The sequence below is a fragment of the Coturnix japonica genome, chromosome 1 (assembly GCF_054131305.1).
Source record: "Coturnix japonica strain WE chromosome 1, WE-NBRP24, whole genome shotgun sequence".
Lineage (NCBI taxonomy): Eukaryota > Metazoa > Chordata > Aves > Galliformes > Phasianidae > Coturnix > Coturnix japonica.
In genome coordinates, this window is record NC_140663.1 from 163082636 (window position 1) to 163105305 (window position 22670).

At 42.1% G+C, this 22670-nt stretch overlaps 1 protein-coding gene and 1 long non-coding RNA gene across 4 annotated transcripts; one reads left to right on the forward strand and one right to left on the reverse strand.

Annotated features, from left to right (window-relative positions):
* Positions 1-1592: 1592 nt before the first annotated feature.
* On the reverse strand, positions 1593-2069 carry LOC146762827 (uncharacterized). The gene is made up of 2 exons (XR_014942213.1): positions 1998-2069; positions 1593-1739 (listed from the first exon to the last, which is right to left on the reverse strand). It is a non-coding gene; the product is annotated as an uncharacterized LOC146762827 (long non-coding RNA).
* A 4226-nt stretch (positions 2070-6295) lies between these two features.
* Positions 6296-22031, forward strand: CPAP (centrosome assembly and centriole elongation protein). Of its 3 annotated transcripts, none has more exons than XM_015852193.3 (15): positions 6296-7004; positions 8450-8573; positions 10479-10611; positions 12100-12205; positions 12552-14151; positions 15508-15640; positions 17134-17299; positions 18200-18442; positions 19142-19241; positions 19637-19731; positions 20371-20469; positions 20576-20716; positions 20816-20900; positions 21016-21136; positions 21704-22031. In XM_015852193.3, exons 1-15 carry the CDS (start codon positions 6615-6617, stop codon positions 21894-21896), a joined length of 3729 nt encoding a protein of 1242 aa, XP_015707679.2. In that variant the 5' UTR covers positions 6296-6614; the 3' UTR covers positions 21897-22031. The 3 variants fall into 3 exon arrangements, 2 of the variants coding, with proteins under 2 accessions (XP_015707679.2, XP_085392534.1); XM_085536408.1 differs by having other exon boundaries at positions 21605-21734; XR_014942202.1 differs by lacking the exons at positions 17134-17299; positions 18200-18442; positions 19142-19241; ... (4 more) ...; positions 21016-21136; positions 21704-22031 and having other exon boundaries at positions 12552-14248; positions 15508-15637.
* Positions 22032-22670: the final 639 nt, after the last annotated feature.

The following is a 22670-nucleotide window of genomic DNA, read 5'->3' on the forward strand; positions in this document are numbered from 1 at the left end:
TGTTATCCTGTATTTCGATATAGTATTTAGTAAATAAGTGTGCCTCCTTAGATCGTTGCCGCTGTTTTCTTTTCCTAATTAACTTTTTCCTTTTGGCCTAGGGCCCCTCCGGGGCCCATGGCCCCAGTCACAGACGCAGGTGGATTTTTCGTTCAAACCGTGACATAACCCCAGCTTGGAATAATCCTATTTAAAGGAGCGAAATCTTTAGAAAAAAGCGGAAAAAGGGAAAAGCGCCCCACGCCTCGCCGCATCTCTCCTGGCCTCGCGTACCAGGAGGATCACAGACGCTCACGGAAGAGGCGAGCACTCCGGTGGGGAGAGAGCCCAGCCCCGAGCTGAAGGAAAGAATGAGCGCGCAATGCAGAGAACAGACCGGTAGGTTGGTGAAACACAGCTTGATTGTGAGCCATGCTTGTAAAGGATGGAAATGTTTTTCTTTTATTGTCTCAAAGTTTGCTTCGTGAGGCCTTTCTGATGGGCAACTGCTAACTCTCTAGGAGAGTGAATGGTGGGTGTCATCGTGACACAGCACCTCTGCTCATGATTGCAAGCAGGACAGGCAGTCTTTCTCAGGGGTGCGGCTTGGAGGAGCTGACCACTGCGAAAGGTGATAATGCTTGTGCCTGGCAACAAAGGCACCACTCCCTTCTGGCTTATCTGTTGGGCCAGGTATGTCACACTAAACTAAGGAGAAAAACAACCCCACAGAAATGGAGGATAAAGGGCCCTTGCTAAACTGGGGACTTTGGAGACAAACTCCCAAAGACACTTTTGACAGAGATTCCCCGAGGGGAAAACCTCCTCGGAAGAACCCCCGGGACCGGCTTGCTGTGGAGCAACCTGGCTGTCTCCCATCCCCCGCAGGGATCAGATGAGTTCCTGAGATCCACGGACCTACTGTGTACCTCGCTGGACCCACGGTGGTGACTATCTCTTTTGCTGTCTGCAAAGACTCCTTCCTTATATTTCCTACTTTCCCTATCGCCCACCTTCCCTTCCCAATCTCCCTAAAAACGGCTAGGACTTTAATAAACTGGTTGGACCAACATTTGAACCGGTGCTTCTTAATCTCACGCTGGGTATACACATATCAAAGAACCTTGCCTCCCTCCTATAAATTGGAGCGAGACAGTGCTTGAATCGGTGCGGATCAAGCACGAAGGAGAACTGATGTTTGTCAGAGAAAACAGCCGAGGCGCTGACGTGCTCCCCGCCCTGACGCCTCGGCTGAAAACCGTCCCGTTGTGCCCCTGGCAACGGCTGAGCCCACGCTGCGGGCTGAACGAGCAGCACGGGGTGCCCCGGCCTCATGGCCTCCCACATCACGGCGCTGGATGAGCACATGGCGGTTGGCTCACGGGCTGTCATAGGGCACTGCGGTTCTGTGACCTCAGAGCTCATTGTGCTGTCAGTGCAGAGATTCTTGGATACGGGGAAAGGTGTCAAAAACAGAGGTTTGGTCTCTGCGTGTATCATGGGGACGCTTTGTCCGTGTCTACAAGCGCACACACCACACACAGGCACACACGTGTAAAGACGCTTCGATGTCATAAGAGGGACCGCACAAAGGAGAGGCACCAAGCAACGGATTCACGAATCAGGCTTTATTGGGAGGCAGACCCGGAGACTGTCACAGAGCAGCGAGGGCCGGAGGTGCAGCGCTCTCCTCACGCACTGACAGCTGCAGGGCTGACACCAGGAGCATGCCGTGTTCCAGCCGTGTCCGTGTCCCTGGCCTAGAAGACAACAAACCCTCCTCCACCACCCGCGCTCACGGGTGATGCGAAGGAGCAGAAGCGCCTGGACTACACTCACAGTGTTTCCACACCGTGCCCATCCACTCCTCCCTCTCCCTATCTCTTCTCACTTCAGCCCCTGCTTCTCCCCATCCCTTCTCACCTGGGCTCCTGCTTCCCCCTATCTCTTCTCCCCTCGGCCCCTGCTCCTCCCCACCCCTTCTCACTGCAGCCCCTGCGTTTCCCCTCCCTTCTCACTTCAGCTCCTGCTCTGCTGCTGCTCGCTCTGCCGCTGTCCGCTCTGCTCTGGGCTGCCGGCTCACTGGCACTGCCGGCTCCCTGGCACTGCCCTTTATATACCTGCAGGGGGGTTCCACCGTTCTACCCTCTGTGACTCTGCCTCCACATCACCATGGCAGGTGGACGCTGGGAGCTCATGGAAGGCCCGCCCCTCAACTGCCAGCGTCTTATTGATTGATTTAGTTTGCTTTTTGCAGTTCTAATGAAGAAGCAAAATAACCAATCATAAAACACACCGTATCTTCAAATCCAAAATGTTTAATATTTGGTACCACAAACATAAAGTGTTTCAACAATTATTTCATTAAAACCTGGTACAAAACCATCTCAAAGAGGCATTTTCATTGCTAAAAATTTTAGAAGGAGAAAAGATCTGGAGTGGACCACGCATTATTCTGGAAGCAAATCCTCTCCCAGTCTAGCACAAATTGCAAACCCTTGTGGCAGCTCCCAACAGGAACACACCAATGGACTGGTTTTTTATTGTGAAGTGAAGTCAGCAATATATGAGAAAGATAAAAATAACTCGCTGCATTGCAGAAGAAATAAAAATATTTTCAGAAATCAGAGTTTTGTCTCTGTTTCTAAATTAATAAACATTGTTCAGCTAAATGAAGATTGGTTTTGATATGTGTAGGGTTAAAGAATTTAGTCTTCTGACAGATGAGATAAAGGGAGCAAGACATTTAATAGAAAACATATCCTTTGTCAGAGCAATGGAGCTTGTAAACTGGTTTAGAACTGCGTTCTCCAAGCTGAGATGTATAATCATGTTCTTCAAGATTTGCTTCTTCATCTAGATTGTCAAGGATTAAAGGAAGGATTTAGAAAAAACACAATCAGATAAAATCAATAGATATGAGAACTGAATATATAAACACACAAATGTATTCAAAACTCAACTGAAAGAGATGTTTGTGAAAGGCTGTGTTAATTCTACACGTGTAGCATCTATCCTCCAGTGACAGAAATTCAGTCTCCAAGGTAGCAGATTGCTTCTGACTTTCTTTTCACATCTGCTCTTCTGTTTACTTCCTCTGTGTCCTAACAAAACCCCAGGAATTCCTCATTCTCGTTTGCTGCCATCCTCATTTTCATAGTTTCATAGTTTCATAGTTTCGTGCGGGTTGGAAGGGACCTTAGAGATCATCGAGTCCAGCCCCCGGGATTCGAGCCTCTGTGTAGCAGAGCGGCACTTCTACCACTTGCGCCACAGGGGGGACTCGAACTCCGGGTCCCAGTGTTGCAAGGCGGCGTCTTTAACCACTGCGCCACCGGGGCATTCATTGTCCTTTACTATCTCATCATTTCTGGTTTATGACTTGTGCCTCAGCTTTATAGGTTGCTTTTTGCTCCGGTGGACTGGGCAATAGAAGAGATGATACTGTAAAGTAATTAATTCCATGGAAAGCTAAACAAACAACAACAAAAAAGAGATAATGCCCCTTGAGAAAAACAGAATCAGACAACAGTTGTGGGTGTGAGAATAATTTAAGCATTAACTCACTCAACAACAATTCTTTAAACTCTTTTCTCTCCTGGTTTTCCTCAGCTTTCCTTCTTAAGACTTCAGGAAAAAATGAAAACATGAGGTGCACTTATTAATCTACTTTAGCTCTGGAAACCCCTGAACACAGATTCTTGTCCAGTGAGACATAAATGACACAAGTCAGTAGAACTACAGCTCTAGCATGATGAAGACCTAACCGTGCAGATCTCAGTTGCAGGGGTACATTGTGGAATTATGCCTCAGGACAGAAAATGCACTGCATTGTTGGGCTGTACTCTGTCTAAGGGATCAAGAGCTCATGGTAGGTCTTTAAGGTCTTACAAGGTCTTTGTTTAAAAACCTGCATTTGAATAATTAAAAGATCATTTGATGATTTATGCAGAAGTGCTTCCTGTGCTTCTCTTAATACATTGTGACAGGAGGAGCTGCAGCAACTGCTGGGAAATAGACCTACAAAGACATGCTATACAGATGCCACATGGTAATGACCAATTTAGTAACATCCACAAATAAACTACAAATTACTTATTGATAAGTTAGCTGCATGCAAGAACTCCAACAGGAGTTGTGATACATATATAGGGAATGCTGGAGATCAGTGTCAGTGACCCTCTCCCCTCCCAAGGCTCTGGCTGCTGGGGCTCAGGGCCAGCCTTGACTGTGCAGCTGTGGGGCCTAGAAGAGAGCAGTGGAAAGACTCAGCAGAAGCCTGCTCCTTCTTTCACTCAAGAGATGCCTTTAAGCTGAGGCTTTTGCCCTTGGTTTCTTTGCTGAGCTATATTGCAGATATGTTCAGACCCAGATCCTGTGGGCTTGAGTTCCTTGTTGGACTTCAGACCAGACAGACAAGCCCAAAATGAAGCTCCTCGGACCTGACTAATGTCACCAGCAATCACTGTCAGCTGCTCTGCTCTTCTTAATTGGGTGCTGAGGGATTGTGCCCCTGCCAGTGAAGTGACTGCCCCAGCCTTACTCACTTTCAGTCCAGCCCTGGCTCTGTCCTCATAGCCACTGGTGCAAGGGCTGCATTTGTGTGCACACTCAGCACACCTCACTGTCAGTCCTCGGAGCAGGCTGAGAATTTCCCAGCTACTTTCTGCAAATGGACTGATTTGCAGCAGAGTAGCTGAGCACCCGATTGACTGAACTCCCAGGCAGCTTAAAAATGAAGTGACAAATTAACCCTGGAACAGTGGAGCTGTGGGAGAGATCCCCAGAGATGCCCCTAGGCAGAGCAGCTGTGCTTAGACCTACTAATAGATGCTGCTTGCAGTCCAGGGAACTCCCCTAGGTTGTTTGTGTTGTAAATGTAGGAACAGACCAAACTGCACAGAGATAATTAACTTTAAATTATCTCTAGAAACTGTTTCTGCACAGACAGATAACTACTGCAGTGTAGGGCTACGAAGATGATTAGGGGCATGGAGCATCTCCCTTAGGAGGAAAGGCTGAGAGACCTGGGGCTGTTCATCCTGGAGAAGGCTGAAGGGGGATCTTATCAGTGCCTATAAATATCTAGTGGGTGGGTGTCAAGAAAATGGGACTGTGCTCTTTTTCATGGTGCCCAGCAACAACAGACACAAACTGGAACACAGGAAGTTCAGCTTGTATATAGTTTATGACAGCCAGTAGAAACTGTGTGTATGCTAGATGGTTGCCAGAGTCAGCAGGATGATAAACATCAGTTTGTGAGTCTCATTTAATCCAGTTTAAGATGCCGTTCACAATGACTGCAGTGGAAGCTATCACCGTCTAGATGGCAATTGGCCTTCCTCTTCAATGTATTCTGCTCAGTTCCTTCTGTGAATGTTACTCTATTTGTAAGATTCCACATAGGAGTTGACTGTACCCCTGTACTCAACCCTGTCAAGGTTGCACCTTGAGTAATGTGTTCAGTTTTGGGCCCCTCAGTTTTGTGTAACTGGCAAACTTGCTGAGGATACATTCTACCCCACCATCCAGATCATTAATGGAGGTGCTGAAGAAGACTGGACTCTGTATTGACCTCTGAGGCACCCTGCTCCTTACTGGCCTCCAACAAGACTTTGTATCACAGGTCCTCCAGGCCTGGTCATTCAGTTTTCAGTTCACCTCAGTAACCAGCCCATAATTCAACAGCTTCTCTATGAGAATCTTATAGGATGCGGCGTCAAATGTAAAGAGGTACAAAACCCGGGCCAAGCTGGCAATGTGCCTTTAGGTTCTGGAGCGAGATTCTCCACTGTTTGATGGAGCTCTGAGGAAACGGTTTTGCTCAGTAAGAGTATTCCTGAAGAGCAAAATGTCAGAAACTCCCTAGTGATGGAGACAGAAGGTGAGGGAATGGCACAGAGCTGTCGGGGAGGTGGGGAGGCTATTTTGTGACACTGTGTGCTTCCTGCCCACTTATCCTTCCACTCCACCCTTCCTGCGGTTATTTAAAGATTAAAAGGGCAGTTAAAGGGCACAGCCAGCTGCAGTGACGGCACTCTGAGAGCACACAGGCCCGCGCGGTGAGCCCCGCGCTCATCTCCACACAGCCGCCCTCGCAAGGCGGGAAGCGGCGCCTCCCACAGCAGCGGGACGGGACGGGAGGCTGGACGTAGCGGGGCGGTTTGCAGCGGCAGCCCATTAACGGCGCTCTCGCCGCTCAGCGTCTTGGGAGCTGTAGTCAGGCTCCGAGCTGGTCTCCATTGGGCTGCGCGAGGCGGGCGGCGGCTCGGCACTACGAATCCCGGCATGCCCCGCGCCGCGCGGCACCCAGCCTGTGGCGGCGGGAGGCTGCGCCATGGCGGCGCGTTTGTAAGTGCGAGCGGCGGGAGGCGGCATCGGCCTTGTGGAATAGAACGCTTTAAGGGAGCTTTGAGCTTCGAACTGTGCCCGTACTGGAGTCCTGTAGGATTCCGTGTCAGTTCCTGTGGGGATCCCGGAGTGCTGCCGGGCAGTGATGGTAGGAAGCGGGCAGCATTACCTGATGCTTGTGGCTGCGCCTTTTACTCCCCGAGCGCTACCTGATGCCGTGTTAACATAATTGTTAACATAACTTAGTGCTACGTCAGCAATCGCATTGGGATATAACTTACAAGATGCCAACTGTTGAAGATCTGAGCAGTGAACAAAACTTCCTTGCGCACTGGATGTCCAGTAGTTCCCGTGCTGGTGTCTTATTAGATCCTCGTTTTACTGGATTGAAAATCAACACAGAAAATCTGTTACCTGGACCTGAAAACATCGCGGCTTTCCCTGGTGAAGGGCAGCATCTGTCAGACAGCGGTTCTGTGAGTGAGGACTCCTTGAGTGAAGAACAGCTGCTGCAGTCTGGCAGCTCCTGTGCGCTTCAGCAAAACAGCACTGAAACGGCTTTTCCAGCAACAGCATGTAATGTAGGAAGCTCTAAAGCAGACTTTGGCCACAGTGAACTGGACGGTCAGAATAAATCCAATTGCAGTGATCCTCTATTACAAAAGCTTGAACAGGTAATAAATAAATGTTTAAAAATCTAGAATTACTTGATATTCATAAATTAAGATTTATTTAGTTCCTGTGCATCCGTGGAATGGAATGCCTCTCCTATGAGGACAGGCTGAGAGAGCTGGGGCTGTTCAGCCTGGAGAAGAGAAGGATGTGTGTGACCCGAGAGCAACCTGTCAGTATGTGAAGGGGAGCTACAGGAAAGAAGGGGACAGATTACTTAGCGGGGTCTGTGGTGACAGAACAAGGAGAAATGGTTTCAAGCTTAAGGAGAGGAGATTTAGGTTAGACATAAGGAAAAAGGCTTTAACAGTAGGGGTGGTGAGGCGCTGGAACAGGTTGTCCAGAGATGATGACCCATCCTTGGAGACTTTCAAGGCAAGGCTGGATCAGGCACTGGGCAGCCTGATCAAGCTGTACATGTCCCTTTTCATTGCAGGGGAGTTGGACTGGATGACCTTTAAAGGTCCCTTCCAACTCTAACTAGATTCTATGATTTTTCGTACCTGAAATTATTTGTAGAACACAAGCTCAAAGAGCAAGCCCTGAGTCAGTGATGTATGCATAAAGGTTAGTGTCCTCCTCATAACATGCTGTTACTGAGGGTCTAGTTCGTTTTCACAGGCACAGATTTCAGTTCAAAATTACGTTTAGCACCAGCATATTTGCTCTCAGAATCTTCTTTCTTCAAAAGATGAACATGGTTTTACAGCGTTTTGTTACTTTCTTTCTTGAAGCTGTATTGTTGGGTACTGGTTGTGACAGTGGTATTTGCCTTCGCACAGATACTAACAACACTGAATTTGGATGTTCATATATATATATATATACATACACACACACACACATACAATCGAATATATATATACATACTCCCACTACATATATACATGTATATATATGCCCACATATACATATTTATGTGTTTATAATATCATTTATTATAGTCTTGTGTGTGTGTATATATATATTATTTCCAAGATATCAGATAATTACAGTGAGGTCCACTAATACATATATATAAAGAATTCTGTTGTATATACTTACATACAAATAACGACTTTTCTAAAGCTGTTTTAATTCTGAGTTATTATAAATTTTAGTAAAACCACCACATAGTAGAAGATGGTATTAAAAGAACAGAATTTGAGTGTTTTTCCCCAGTTGCAGAAACGAGTATTCCGATTTCTATTGTTTGCGGGTTGGTCAATTAAAAACCATTGGATTGGGGTATAGTATTCACATAGTAGAAGTAGTGTGTGTATTCATAGCAGAACCGGTAACTTTGTTCATCAAAGCACTTATATGTGCAACACTTCATGTTACAGTTAAATAATGGGACATCTTCAAAGCTTGTTGTCTTGATGATGCTTATGGTTTGGTAAATTCTAAATATACTTATCCCACAGTATGTTTGTTTGTTGGTTTTTTTTCCCTCCCCCTGGAAAAGCTGAAGGAATTGCAACAACAGAAACAGGAACAGCTGAAGAAGCAACAGATGGAGCAACTTAAAAGGCTGATGGAAGAACAGCAGAAGTTACTTAGCATGGTATCTGGTCACACAGCAGTTCCTGGTAAGTTGAGAAATAAAGCATAGGACATAGAATCACAGAATGGCCTTGGCTTGAAAAGAGCCACAGGTTTCACCTCCCCCCTCCCCTGCTCCCACTATGTGCAGGGTTACCACCAGACCAGGCTGCTCAGAGCCACATCCAGCCTAGCCTTGAGTGCATCCAGGGATGGGGCTTCAACAATCTCCCTGGGCAACCTGTTCCAGTGCATCACCACCCTCTGAGTGGAGAAATGTATACTTTATTAAAATGAAGAATACGATCTATTGTTCTTGTTTAAATTAGAAAGTGTATTTAGTGTTCATCTTAAGACTACTTGATTAATCAAAGATAAATGCTGCACCATTTAATGACTGATTGCTGAAGGGATACTATCCCTTTGCCAACTTTAATTGTAAGTTAATGATGGGAACCCCTTTTTTGAAGAATATATTGTAAATATAAAAGACCACATAAAATAAGCAGTTACATTCCTCTCTGATTATCTGTTTCCTGTAGTACTTCTGCTTGCTTTAAGCTACCACTGCATCTAAATGAAGTGGTACCTCCATATTTGTGCTCACAGCACGCATGTTTGTCGTGTGATGAACTTAATGTGGCTGGGGAGCTCATCCGTACTGATAAACAAACATTTGTAACCTGGATCAGTGTTCCAGTCCAATTTAGTTTGTACAAAGGGAGAGGACAGTCTTGGACTGAGTTGAGGTTGTTGTTCAGTAGTATCTGCCTGTAAAAAGCCAGGTCTGGCTGTGCCCCTAAAAATGCTGAATTGCTTGAAAGATGGTGAAGATGACAAATATGTTAGTTAGTCATTTGGAGAAAAATAACTTGGAGTGTGTATTCCCATGGTTACTGAGCATAACTCACTGCTTGTAGTGATGATTCTATACAAATTTTGGTTTACTTTGCTGAATATATTTGTGGTCAGCTCAGAAGCCTCAGAGTTCATGTGAGTGTTGTTAGAAGCAGCAGGAAGAAAAATCAAGTTCTTCCATCAGCATGAAATGTTTACCTGTTCTAGTGGGGGAAAACAAAAACAAAAACACTACAGCTAAAACGTATGTATGATAAAGATTGGGTAAATGGTAAAATGACAGATACTGGATAGCTGCATTATTTGGTAAGTTGGAATAAACTGAAACCATGCTTTCAAGTAGTAATTAGAAAATAATCTATATGGGGATATATAATGTCTCCAGACCAACTGTGTTGTGAGGATAAATAACTGAACTGGAATTAGGAATCAAGATGGATTGGCAAAGAGATGCGCTGGCATAGAGTGCTTAGGGTTGGAAGGGTGATTAAGAATTGTTTATATACCAGAAGAAATGCAGCAGAGTTCTTCACCTTTTCCTATTTTCTTAGTTGCACCATGTTAATGTTTATGCTATTATGACTGGAATTGTGTTTTTGTGGTTTTAATCAAGAAATTCAGTGAGGAGTTTGTAAATCTGCACAGGTTTCAGAGAAACGACATGAGAATGCATTACAGGTATGAAGGGTGATGAAAAGCTTTTAATCTTGGTCTATGCAGATGTGAAAGGATGAACTGATCTTTATTGATAAGTATAGCAGACATCCAAGCTTCAGTTATTCTACCTCTAAGCCGTAAATTAGCAAAGATGATGAACCAGAACAGGATGCTAAGGTGTGTGTCTGGGGGAGAAAACTTACATGTGGTTGGATATTGCTTTAAAAAGAGTGCTCACATTCAAAGAAGCGTTAGTTTGGGAAAATCATAGGACTTCTTTTGTGTGTGAATTCAGACTACATGACTGTGAAGCTGTCATCTGGTTTTGATCTAATCTGTTTGCCACTTAAAATGCGAGCTGAAAGCTGATTTGTTTGTTTGCATGCTTTTTGGTGGGGAAAAAAAAAACCCAAACCTAAATTCTATTGATTTCATAGGAAAAAGCACATGGTGTCCAGAACAGAAGATGGAAAAATTAATGGAGACTGAAGATCCACCTATGGATCCTTTTTGTGCGGAACTCTCTGAAAGCACAGAAAAAGATTTATGGGTGACTAATGCAGAGGAAAGGTAATTCAGAACATTATTTGATAAAAACTATAAGGAATATATACTGCAAGTTGGGCTGAATTCTGATTCCTGATTAAGAGCCTGATATTCTCAATTTGTATAGCTTTCTCAAGCAGGGATTACATTTTGCTAGTACATGGAGACCAGTGGTAAGAGAGTTTCTGGCTTGAGACTGTGACAAATGTGCTGTGTTGGCTGAAGAGGTGTGTGCAGCATGGGGTAATGATAGTGTAGAAGCACATTCTGGTATAGGCTTACTATATTGGCAGTTACAATTACTGTACTCAATCTGATTTATTACAGTCTCCTCTCCACTGTTACACAGCAGAAGTAGTGATGTGGAGGAGAAGTGTAAGGCCATGACTTTTTAGTTTGTTATGAGGAGTTATGTTTGTGTGCATCTATGTGTCTAAGAAGTAATAGTGCTTGTGGGAGAATCATTCTCATGGATGTTAGAAGCTTTATTTATTTATTTTTATGGTGTTGCTGGAATAAAAGTAGTGGTTGGCATTGTTTTGAAACGCTGCCTTGTCTGCCTGGTCATATCAAGAAATTCTTGTTCCAGGAGGTACTGGGTTGACCCTAGGCAGCCACTTGGTCACCCTGCCTCAGAATTCAATGGAGGTGAATTAGAAGAGGAAAAATGACAGCTGTGGGTTGAGATAAAGACAGTTTAACAAGTGAAGAAAAGAGGGAAAGAGACCCCAGTGTTAAGAAGGCAGCCACTCTTCATCTCCCACAAGCAGACTGATGCACAGTTGGTCCCTGAGCAACAGGTAGTTTTAGAAAACCAAGTCCACAGTTCTCACTGCTGAGCATGATGTTGCATGGCGTGGCAGGTCCTCTTGGTTGCTTTGGGTTAGCTTTGTGGCTCTATCAGCCTATTTGCTTGGGGAAACAGTGGGTGCCATGAGAAACCAAAGAAAATGTTGATGCTCTGCAAGCAGTGTTCAACAACAGCACAAAAGCTGGACGTTATCAACACTGTTTTTGTCACAAATTCAAAGCAGCACCATACAGACTGCAGTGAAGAAAGTTTATTGCATCCTAGCCAGTACGCAGGCTGATCTCAGTAGCATTTCTGTGTATTGGTGTGAAGGAGATACCACAGAAGTTATCAGTATGACTAAAATCTGAGTGTGAGTTTAATGGCTTGGGCAGAAGATTGGCTCATTGAGAAAAGCAGTGGACGATGAAACAGCAAAACCTGCATATTGTATTTTTTTTTTAAAGTTGTGCATGATTAACTTTATCAAAAGATAATCAACTACGACTACAATGCATTTTTCAGATTAGCTTTGCTACTCAGTAACTAAAGTACTTTGTCATCTTTTATGTAAAAAAGTAATTACTAAAAAGTAATTACTAAAACTAAAGTAATTTGTCATCTTTTATGTAATTGCGTCCCAGGACTTTGAATAGCAGTGATGCTAAACACAGTTAAATTAGATGGAAATGTAAGAGTTAATCTTTTACAAATTGCTCTAGACCTATTAAAGCTGCCATTCAGGAGAAGAAACAGACATTTGAAGAATTTGTGGAAGAACAGATGCAGATAGAAGAGCAGCGTCTGAAGCAAAAACAGAAGTTACAGGTTTTCTATTCTTTCGAACTTTCATTTTTTATATATTATACCATGATGTGATGGGTTCTTTAAAAACTTAAGATGGCAGGTTCTGGCATAAAAAGCTAACACTGCAATGTTCGCATCGTAACAATTCATGTTCATAATAAAACAGTAAGCCCCAACTATTTCGTTTGTCTAAGATGCTTTTAGAAATCCAGTAGAAGTAAATGTACTATATAAATTCCTACTAATATATGGGGTTGATTTGGAAAACAACCAAAACAATTCAAACACCCAGCAACTTAAAACTGCATGAGAGATTTTTTAACATTGTATGTTAAAAAACATATAATTTTTCCTTATCCTCTTTCAGGAGACATATGGATCAGCCATTCAAAAGCCAGTGATCAAACAACCCTTCCTAAAAAGAGGAGAAGGCTTAGCAAGGTTCACTAATGCCAAATCTAAGATAACAAAATCTGGGGAAAACATACTGAAACCTCCACAGAGGACTTTAGAGGACAGAAATGTGAGAGTGGACAGATCGCAAATGCAAAAGAAAAGTCTGCCTTCTGGCAAAGAACTGGTTTCTGGGAGTCCTCTTACACCACGTCAAAAGAATAACCAGCCTGACAAAGCAAAATGTCCTCTTCAGAAGACCCTGGTACTCAGGAATCACAATGGAAAAAATTCCTTGCCACTAGAAACAAGAATGCAACCAGGGAAAAATCTTGATGGACAGATTAAAGTTTCTTTCTCATCAGAAATCAACAACATAATAGAAAATAAAGAGAATGTAGTGGAATTTACTAAGACTAGCACTGGCAGCAAAATCAGAAACAAACTACCTGACATAGAAAATCCTCAGGTGGCCGATGCCTTTTCTAATTCTAACTGTTCTGTGAGTCTCCCTGTAAAGGATTCAGAACTGTCTTTTGAAGTTTCATTTCAGAATAAGTTGGAAAACTGGGAAAAAGAAAAGGAAAAAGAGAATCTGGAATTGGATGAATTTTTGTTTCTAGAACAGGCTGCAGATGAAATATCTTTCTCAAGTAATTCTTCATTTGTGCAAAGGATTTTAGATCGAGATCAGCAAAATTCACAGGGGCGCAGAATGTCCTCTACGCCTATCAAGGCAAAACCGCAGCAAGTAAAGGAACCTGCAGCTGAACTCATTATTAAGAAAAAGGGAGAATGTGTAGCAGCAGGAAATAGAAATGATAAAGCAGTTAATCATACGGTCTCAAATTCAGAAACTGCTTCTAGACTGAAGGATCCATTGAATAAAGCAGATAGTGTAATGTTTTCAGTTTCTTCCACGACAGCAGCTCCTAATTTAAAAAGTACTCAGTGGATTGTAAATGAAGACAAAGATGAAGAAAATGGTGATAGTACTACAGATTCTGAGCAAGAATTTGAGACCACTTTAAAGTATGAAAATGAAGATGTTAAGACATCCTTTGTGAGCCATAGAGAAAGCGATCCAGAATTGTTAGATTATGGAAGTTCTGCTACAGATATCAGCAAAGAAAGCAAAAATGGAGGTGCCAACCTTGACTTGTCAGGCAAAGATAGCAGTGCACAGTCAAACCAAAAGGTTAGGAGAGCTTCAGACCACCAAAGAAGCATGGCTTGTGTAAACAGGAATAAGTTTGAATTTGATGATGAGAGAACGTGGAGTGATCTTGATGAAGATTATGCTCATGATGATTTACCTGAAAAATACAGTAAGATGCCCTCACAGAATGACTTTTTCAGTAAAAACAATACACCTTTCCCAGATAAAGCACTGAAGAGAAAAGTTGCCTCAAAGAAGGGGGAAGAACTATCTAAACAGTCTGCAGTGGATGGTGATTCAAATGGACCTCCATCAAACCTGATGGTGAAACTGTTTCCCTCACTGAAACCGAAACAGAAGACAGGCTGTCATCCAGAGCATGAAATCAAATCCAGTGTGGAACAAGAGTCTGGAGGTGAGGGAACAGCAACTGGTAGGAAATGTTGAAGAAAATGGGTTTTACAAGTCTTTCCTTCTAAGGCTTGAGCTGCAATTTGATGCTACACCAAAAGGTACAGACTTCTACTGTAGGGAATGGCACCTTTCATCTATTCTGGTTGTGTCTGGTGCCAGATGCAGTCATCACACAGCTTGCTGAATGATAAGTTCAGTGAAAACTTTTATTTGTTTTTACCCAGAAGGCTATTTTTTTTTGTCTCATCACCTCATTCAACTAACTTAATCTGAAGGTGCTTGACCACTGTTTCAGACTTGAGCAAAGAGACAAAAGCATGCTGAAAATGAAGCATTGCTTCCCTTTCCACTGAGTGCATCTTCAGTGTGTTTGGGTAATGCCATGCAATCCTAGGTTAGATTGTTCCTGTAGTAAAACAGGATGCCTCAGTGATGTCTGTTTTCTCTCTGTAGTATAGTATGTAGAGAATTCACCTGGAATATGGTAAACATGTTCATTTTTCTGCTCTTCCCAAATTGATTTCAGCCATTTCAGGCATACGGCTATGATATGCAGAAGGGCTGCCTCTAAAATCTTCTGTAGAAGCTGTTGAGTTTGTGCTAGTTTAAAATGGAGTTGTTTAGTGACAACATGATGGCATAGTCTAGCATGTCTTTTCTGTAAGATGGTGAGGTGTCAGTTTCAAACTCTGCACCAAATAATGTTTAGGATTTTTTTCTGTTTTCTGAGAAGTTCATATGAAGCAGAAGTGGTAGCTTTAGTGTTTTATGGAGAACAGCTTTATTGGGCTTTTGAAAGATATCTGCTGGGTCTTGTTGCTGGAAGTAATGGTAGCAGCATTTAAGAGTGAATGAGGCAACTGACTATACTACACCATCAGTACTTAGGCTCTTCTTTTGCATGCTCAGGAGCAGACTATGAAAGCCTAGGTAAGCAGTGACTGAACACGAAACTGGAATGGCAGAGGCCCACAAATATTCTGGGCCTCTACAGTGCATTTCAGGTCAGTGCTGGGTATGAGTGGACTGTGCTGTGAGTAAACTTGGAAAAACTTACAGCTGTAACTTTCCTCTTTGATGCTTTACCCTTGTCATATCATCATTTCATTTCTCTACAGGTCCTTTGCATTCTGATTTCTGGTATATGTTTAGTTCTACAAGAATTATAGATGTACTTGATGAGGAACTGGAGTGTGTAACGGAGGGTACTTCAGAATTTTACCTCAGTACTAGAATTTTCTTGCAGTGCTACTGATATCTCCAAAATAGTTTATATGTTTTTTTAAATTAGCGTGTTAATAATTCTTCAGTCTAATGGATGCCTTTTGACAACTTGAATCTGATTGTTCTATGGCAGGAGCCACTGTACCATCACAGATACTGAGAGAGAAACTCATTGAACTGGAAATGGAAATTGAGCGCTTCAGAGCTGAAAACACCATTCTAACTAAACTTCGTGAAGAAAGAGAGCATGCCTTGGCAAGCATCAGGTAATCTTGAATTGAAAACAATTTGGTGTGTTCAATACAATGGTATGCTCCAGGCTATCGCACTGTGCAGTTCTTACCTAGACACTGTTAAAACAATACAGGTATTTTACTAACAGTGGAGACATAGATCAAGAAACTGTTTGTTTCTGTATGTATGTATTAAATTGTTGTTATAACTCACGAATAGACTGCCAATCTAGGAATAATGTTGAGCACTCCTGCTGCTTTAATGTGATATCATTAAAGGCTATGCCAGTGAGAATTTTCTCATGTATACTTTTGCTCTGAGTAATAACACAGTCCTAAACTGGTCTCCTACAACAATCACACAGTGACTGTGATTGATTCTGTCCATTTGGATTGGATGTACAAACTGAATATTGATTTCAGCTAGGGGAATTTTAAGCAGTTAATACAGTCAAATAATTCTGTGGAGACTTAAAAGTGGCATAACTATTTCTGTCAAAGTCAATTTTGTTTCATTTGGAAACAGCACCATGTTGGCTAATGTTTAATTTGTGACCTGCTATTGGTCACTGGTTCTTTGACACACAGCTTTTGGGGGAATGGTGTTCTACTGCTCTGAGGCAAGCTTTCATAGAATCTAGAATCATAGAATGGTTTAGGTTGGAAGGAACCTCAAAGATCATCCAGTTTCAGTCTGGCCTTGAATGCCTCCAGGGATGAGGCATCTGCAGCTTCTCTGGGCAGCTGTGCCAATGCCTCACTGCCCTCTGAGTAAATAATTTCTTCTTAACACTTAGCCTAAATTTTCCCTCTCTTAGTTTAAAGCCATTCACCCTTGTCCTGTCACTAGTAGACTGTATGAAGTTGGTCTCCTTCCTGCGACTAGGCTCCCTTCAAGTACTAGAAGGTTGCAATGAGGTCTCCCTGGAGCCTTCTCCAAGCTGAACAAACCCAACTCCTCAGCATTTCTTCACAGGAGAGGTCTCATCATCTCATCATCTTTGTGGCTGTCCTATGGACCTGCTCCAACAGCTCCAAAGCCTTCTTGTGCTGGTGGCCCCAGGCCTGGATGAACACAATGGAGCCTCAGAAGGGCAGAGCAAAGGGAGACAATTCCCTCCCTCTCCCTGCTGGCCTCCCTTTTTTTTACTGCAGCTCAGAACACAGTTGGCCTTCTGAGATGCAAGTGCACACTGCTGGCTCATGTCCGGCTTCTTGTCCACCAGGACCCCCAAGTCCTTCTCCACTGGCCAAAGCTGAAGCTTTGCTAAGTTCTGAATAACTTTTGTGACTAAAGATACAAATCTAGAAGTAGTTGGACATCGAACACTATCTGTATGACTGTATGACAATTGTTGGACCCAATCTTTGAGGTCTCCTAACCTAAATAATTCTATGAAATACTACTCATAATTCAGTCTTCCAGTGCTAACATGCTGGGTTTGACTACAAAATTTAGTCTTTTTTCTCAGTCCAGTTTTGTATTTAGTTTTAGGCTAAAACAAAGCTTTGTTTTGTAATTGTAGGAAAGAAATTGCAGACTTTCAACAGCAGAAAGCCCAAGAACTTGCTGAAATAGAAGAATATAGAAAAAAGGAAATGAAAAAGCTGCAAAAGGAGCGTAAAGTTTTTGAAAAGTATACCATAGAAGCTAGAGCAATTCCAGACAAAAAAGAACGTGACGAAATTCAGGTATGAAAATAACAGTTACCATTATTATTTACACAGGAAAACCGAAATTCATTTAAAGGCAACTGAGAACTAATTCTAACTGAACTTTTCTAACTTAGGCCAATCATTAGAAGGTTTGCAATTGACTGGCTTAACTGGGAAAGCAGCTGCAGTCTTCACAACATTATTTGGTGGTTTCAAGGAGAAAAAAAAACAACCTTACAAATATTTTTGTCACATTTCTGTGCACAAAAACTGCATGAGACCATGGTAAAATGATCCTCAACTTTGATATAAAATTACGTTGCAAGTTTTGATTTGTGTAATATATGAAGATGCAAACTAGAACTATGCTTACATTTTGTTTGTAACTGTTCCAAAGTAAACATAGTTAGCATCTATAATTTTCAATGCTTTGTGATTATTTACTCATGAGACTTTAAATGCTGTTGATAAAGAAACAAGATCTGTTTGTTCCTTCTCTGTCAAGATTCATCAGGTATTCAGCCAAGTTGTATCTTCACACGTGGGTGTCATTTCTTGATGCTACTTCAACAGACTAGAGTAATGTTTGCAAAATGGCTAAATGGATTCATGAGTATTACATGTGACTATGTCCTCCCTGCTTTCCCATGCCAAGATTTGTTAAGGGTCCTTTTGAGTGTAGCCTTAAAGACAGCACATTTCTGCCTCAAGTGTGTTTGTGCTGGCCTGACTATGAAGTGTAAAGCGTCATCTGAGTGATGATCACAGGAGCTCTTGTGACTGAAGTTGAGACATTCAATTTGGTAGCCTGAAGTTAATGCTACTCTTTTCACAGAAGAAAACCTTCCCTCTCTCAATCTTTTATTTTCCTACTAAATTTAAAATCTTTTGATACGTTAAAAAATGAAACGTTTCATAAACATGTATTTTTCTAAGGCTCTAAAACAGCAGATGGCAGAATTACAGGAAGATTTTAAACGGAAAGAAGCAAAATGGTCAACCACCCATCGACGCCTGAAAGATCAAATAGATGCTTTAGTAAATGAGAACATGGAGCTGAAAGAAGAAGTCAAAATTATGGAGAAGTTTCGTCTAGAAGCCTGGAAAAAAGTAGAAGCTGTTGGAAGCAAGAAGAAAGTGGAAAATTCTGGGATGACTTTAAAAAGGACAGAACCTGTAGTAAGTTATTTATCTCTGTGTTTTGAATTATGAAATTATAATCTAATAGGCACAACTTGGATTTCTAATTCAGTAATCCTGGGGTTCCACAGATGGTGCCAGACTGAATTGTTTTTAATAGCACCTCCTCTCCAAATATAATTCACAGAATGGTTGAGGTGGAAGGGGCTCTCTGTGTGAATGCGGCCCAGCCCCTGCACAAGCAGGGACTCTCGGAGCAGGGTGCCCAGGGCCATGACCGAGTGGCTTTTGCATGTCTCCAAGGCCGCATCACCATGGGCGGTGCCCTCTGCCAAGGAATTCAGCTTCTTAGAAATTCAAACAATGCAACTGTAAGCAGAAAAAACACACAGGTGAGATCTGAGAACCTCCGTACCTCAAGGATCAGCCAGGCAAATCAGGCAGGTCAGCAGAGCTTCAAGTAGTTACATTTAATTTTGAAACATAACTGTTATTTTGGATTGCTTGCACCAAATGAACATTCTGTAGTTCTTGGTCATGAGGCAGCAGACAGTTCAGAAACAGCTTTTGGGCTGCATCACACAAGCTCTTCTGATGACTTAATCTCAAAAATATATTGCTTGTGAAGGAAGCTTGCAGTGAATTTCCTCTCAAATGGTGTATAAATCCTATTGCAACTGCATTAAGAGATATGAATAAATGTCACATAAACCACAAGGATAACTTCCTTACTTCCAGTGTCCGCAAAATAGAGGCCTGAAAAGTGAAACTGGATCTCTGCTTCCTCCAACTCAGAAGTGTGGCAAGACAAATGGCAAAAATTATCCAGAGGCAAAAGGTACACATTTGTCATGTTGGTTAATTCTCTAACAGAGAAAATAAACGTGGATTTATTGCATGTGTTTAAAAAACCATCTAAAACTAGATGAGGAATAGCTGTAATGAACTTCAGTGCATAGATAGGCACCTCCCAGGGCAAGATTCTGGAGATAGCTCTTAGGAGACCGTTCTCAGAGTGAAAGTGTTTCTGGTTGTGTTGGTGGCAGATGATTTACCTCCCTCAGACAGCTGACTTATGGTAAATTTTGTTTTTTCTCATAAATACATTACTTTCAGTTTCTTCTTCACTTAAACTAATGTGGGTGTCCTGTACATCTTGACCTTGTATGTGATTTTAACAATTAATCTGTACTTAACTGACTGAAATTAACTTCATTACGCTTATCTGAATAGGAAAGCTTCTGAGAGGACCTGCATCAGCACCTGCTAAGGACAACAGCAAGTCTGAGACAGTGACGACACTCGAAGATTCTTCTAAAACGTTTATGGTAATAAGTCCTGTATCCTGATTTGGTTTTTAAGGGAGTACCTTTCAGTTCTGAACATCTGGGAGGTGACTTGGAAAGCTGCTGAGTCCATCTTTTTATGTTGCTTAATTGCAATGCTGTTGTTGTCATGAAAATGGCTATGTGGTAGTCAATGCAGACTGTTCTACTTGTGTCTGTGGGTAAGGCAAGGAAATAAAATAATAACCTCCTACCCTCTAGTTTTGCAAAGTTTTCCATTTTAAGAGGCTGGCTATTTGTGTGCTCTGGGTAGGGAAACCATGCAAGAATCCTTCCTGCAGCTGAATTAATTCTAGAATGCTGTAGGTAGCATTTGGTGTAATGAAACTTTGTCAGTTGTTTCACACCGTGATATGGATGATTTCAACCAGTTGGCATCATGCCACAGCAATGGATTTCATTTTAGTTTGGACAAAAGCTGACCATGCTCAAGATTACTGCAGGCCTGAATGCATCATTGTAATTATACTGGGGGCTGTATAAAACCTACACTTTTATGACTTCCTATATTTGTCTTCCTGCTGTCATGCTCATTTCATAACATACCTGTCAGCCTATGAAATAAAATATGTGTGAAGACAGAGCTTGATTTTTAAGTTTATGTTATTGCTGTCATTTCAGGATACTTCTCCTGATGAAGCTCTTGTGTCGGTACCACCTGGACCTGCATTTACAGACAGTGAAGAGATACAGAAAGAAATTGCTTATCCTGATGGAAGGGTAAAATTAAAGCATGGAATTTGAAATTCCACAACACCTGAAGTGAAAGATCAGTGGGTACCTGAATGCAGTGCCTTAATACTGACATCTGTAACCTGTTCATTAGGTCGAAAAGGTTTTGAAAAATGGCTGTCACCTCATATTTCTTCCTAATGGGACGTGGAAGAAAGTGGGTTCTGATGGGAAAACAGTAACAATAACCTTCTTTAATGGAGACGTGAAGCAGATTATGCCTGATCAAACAGTGGTATGTATGCCACATCTTCTGCATCTCTCTATAAATGCTTATATGTGTGTATACACTCAAATTCCAGCTAGATACGTTAATCTCAACTGTTTTCTTCAGATTTACTATTATGCTGATGCTAAGACTACACATACTACATACCCTGATGGCTTAGAAGTCTTGCAGTTTTCAAATGGACAAATAGGTAAAGAAATCATCCAGCCCAACCAACCCCCAAAACTACTGTGGTGTGTGCATGTGTAGATATACACATGAACCTGTGTTTATGAAATAGTAACTTGTCTCAAAATACATTCTAGAGAAACATTATCCTGATGGCAAGAAAGAAATTACTTTCCCTGATCAAACTATCAAAAGTTTATTTACGGATGGCCAAGAAGAAAGCATCTTTCCAGATGGCACAATTGTTCGTATTCAGAGGTAAGCTTTGTATTTCCAGGTACCCTGGCCTGTTGACAGGGAAGCAGTAGGGAAGAGCTCACTGACAGAGGCAGTTTATAGTGATATATGTTCTTTAGAACTTACATTTGAATATAGGGTACTGTGAAGATGTGCTTCCTGTTTGATGCTTATTTTTTGTAGCTTGAAGGAGGTAAACTGAACTCCTATGTTTGGTACTCTAACCTGAATGACTTTTCTGACTTGTACGTAATTCAAGAGAACATGAGTACCTAGCTGTACCTCATGCAGGTCTCAGATCAAACTGATGGTACTAAAAAATATTAAACTTCTGAAGCATTGTAGCAACCAGGTTAGACCAGAGAACATGTGGTGGATGCTTGCAAGAATAAAGTTGCACAGGTTTTGCAGTAACGTGCTTTTGGGTATCAACAAAATGGCATGCTACGTAACAAACAGATTAGATTTTTTCTTCATTTCTTCCTTTAGGCTTATGTCTGTACTGCTTGTTCTGAGAATAAACACAATCCTGTTCATAGTCCCTATAATGGTTTTATAAAAAATACATCTTATGTGTATTTAATGCAGAGATGGAAGCAAAACTATAGAGTTCAATAATGGCCAGAGGGAACTACACACATCGCAGTTTAAGAGACGAGAGTATCCAGATGGGACTGTTAAGACTGTGTACTCAAATGGACACCAGGAAACAAAGTACGTCTCTGGGAGAATAAGAGTAAAGGACAAGGATGGCAATATTCTCATGGACACCAAGTTGTAGTTAACACTGATTCTGTCAGCACAACAGAAATAATGTACATTCCTGTAAATAAGAAGAGGAACACCTTTAAACATATGCTGTGTATATACTTAGTTGTTTTTAAATAAACTTATTTTTCATTGGGTGCTACTACAACAGCTTTTATTTCCAGTTTTTTTGCTTCTTTCCCCTTTTCAGGAGTTTACTGATATAATACTGTCTTGCATAGATTCACAGCTATTTCTCAGATCCTTGGCTACCAGTGAAAATGTGTCAAACAGCTGCAGATGACTTTATTTTTGAGACCCAAGAGAAGATTCTTCAGTCTAAGATAAAAGGTTGTGCTGTTGGAAACCCTGTCTGCTTTATTATAGCACGATGTTGGTTTTGCTCACTGAGTTTATGTGCCATCTGTGCGCTGGGGTACACCAGCACTGCCACCCATGTGAGGGAAGGGTTATTCCACTTCACTTTGTGCAGACTGAGCCTTTGGGTACCCCAGTATGAGGATGTAAAGCTATTAGCATCCAAAGGAGGAGTTGGACTGGATGATCATTGGGATCCTTTTCAACTCAAACCAGTCTTTGATTCTATGAACCCTTTCCTCACAAAGATGGGGTTCAGGTGAAGGAATGGGTTTCAGAGAGATCTGAGAAAGTAAAGTAATGTTGTTTTGGTGAAAGCAGGCTCTCACGTTCTCCATGTCTAAGACTTCAAGATCTGTATTTTGGGTCACTGGTTTCTGTCTTTCCTTTGTAATTCAAACAAAATACTCTATGAGCTGAGCCCTGAACA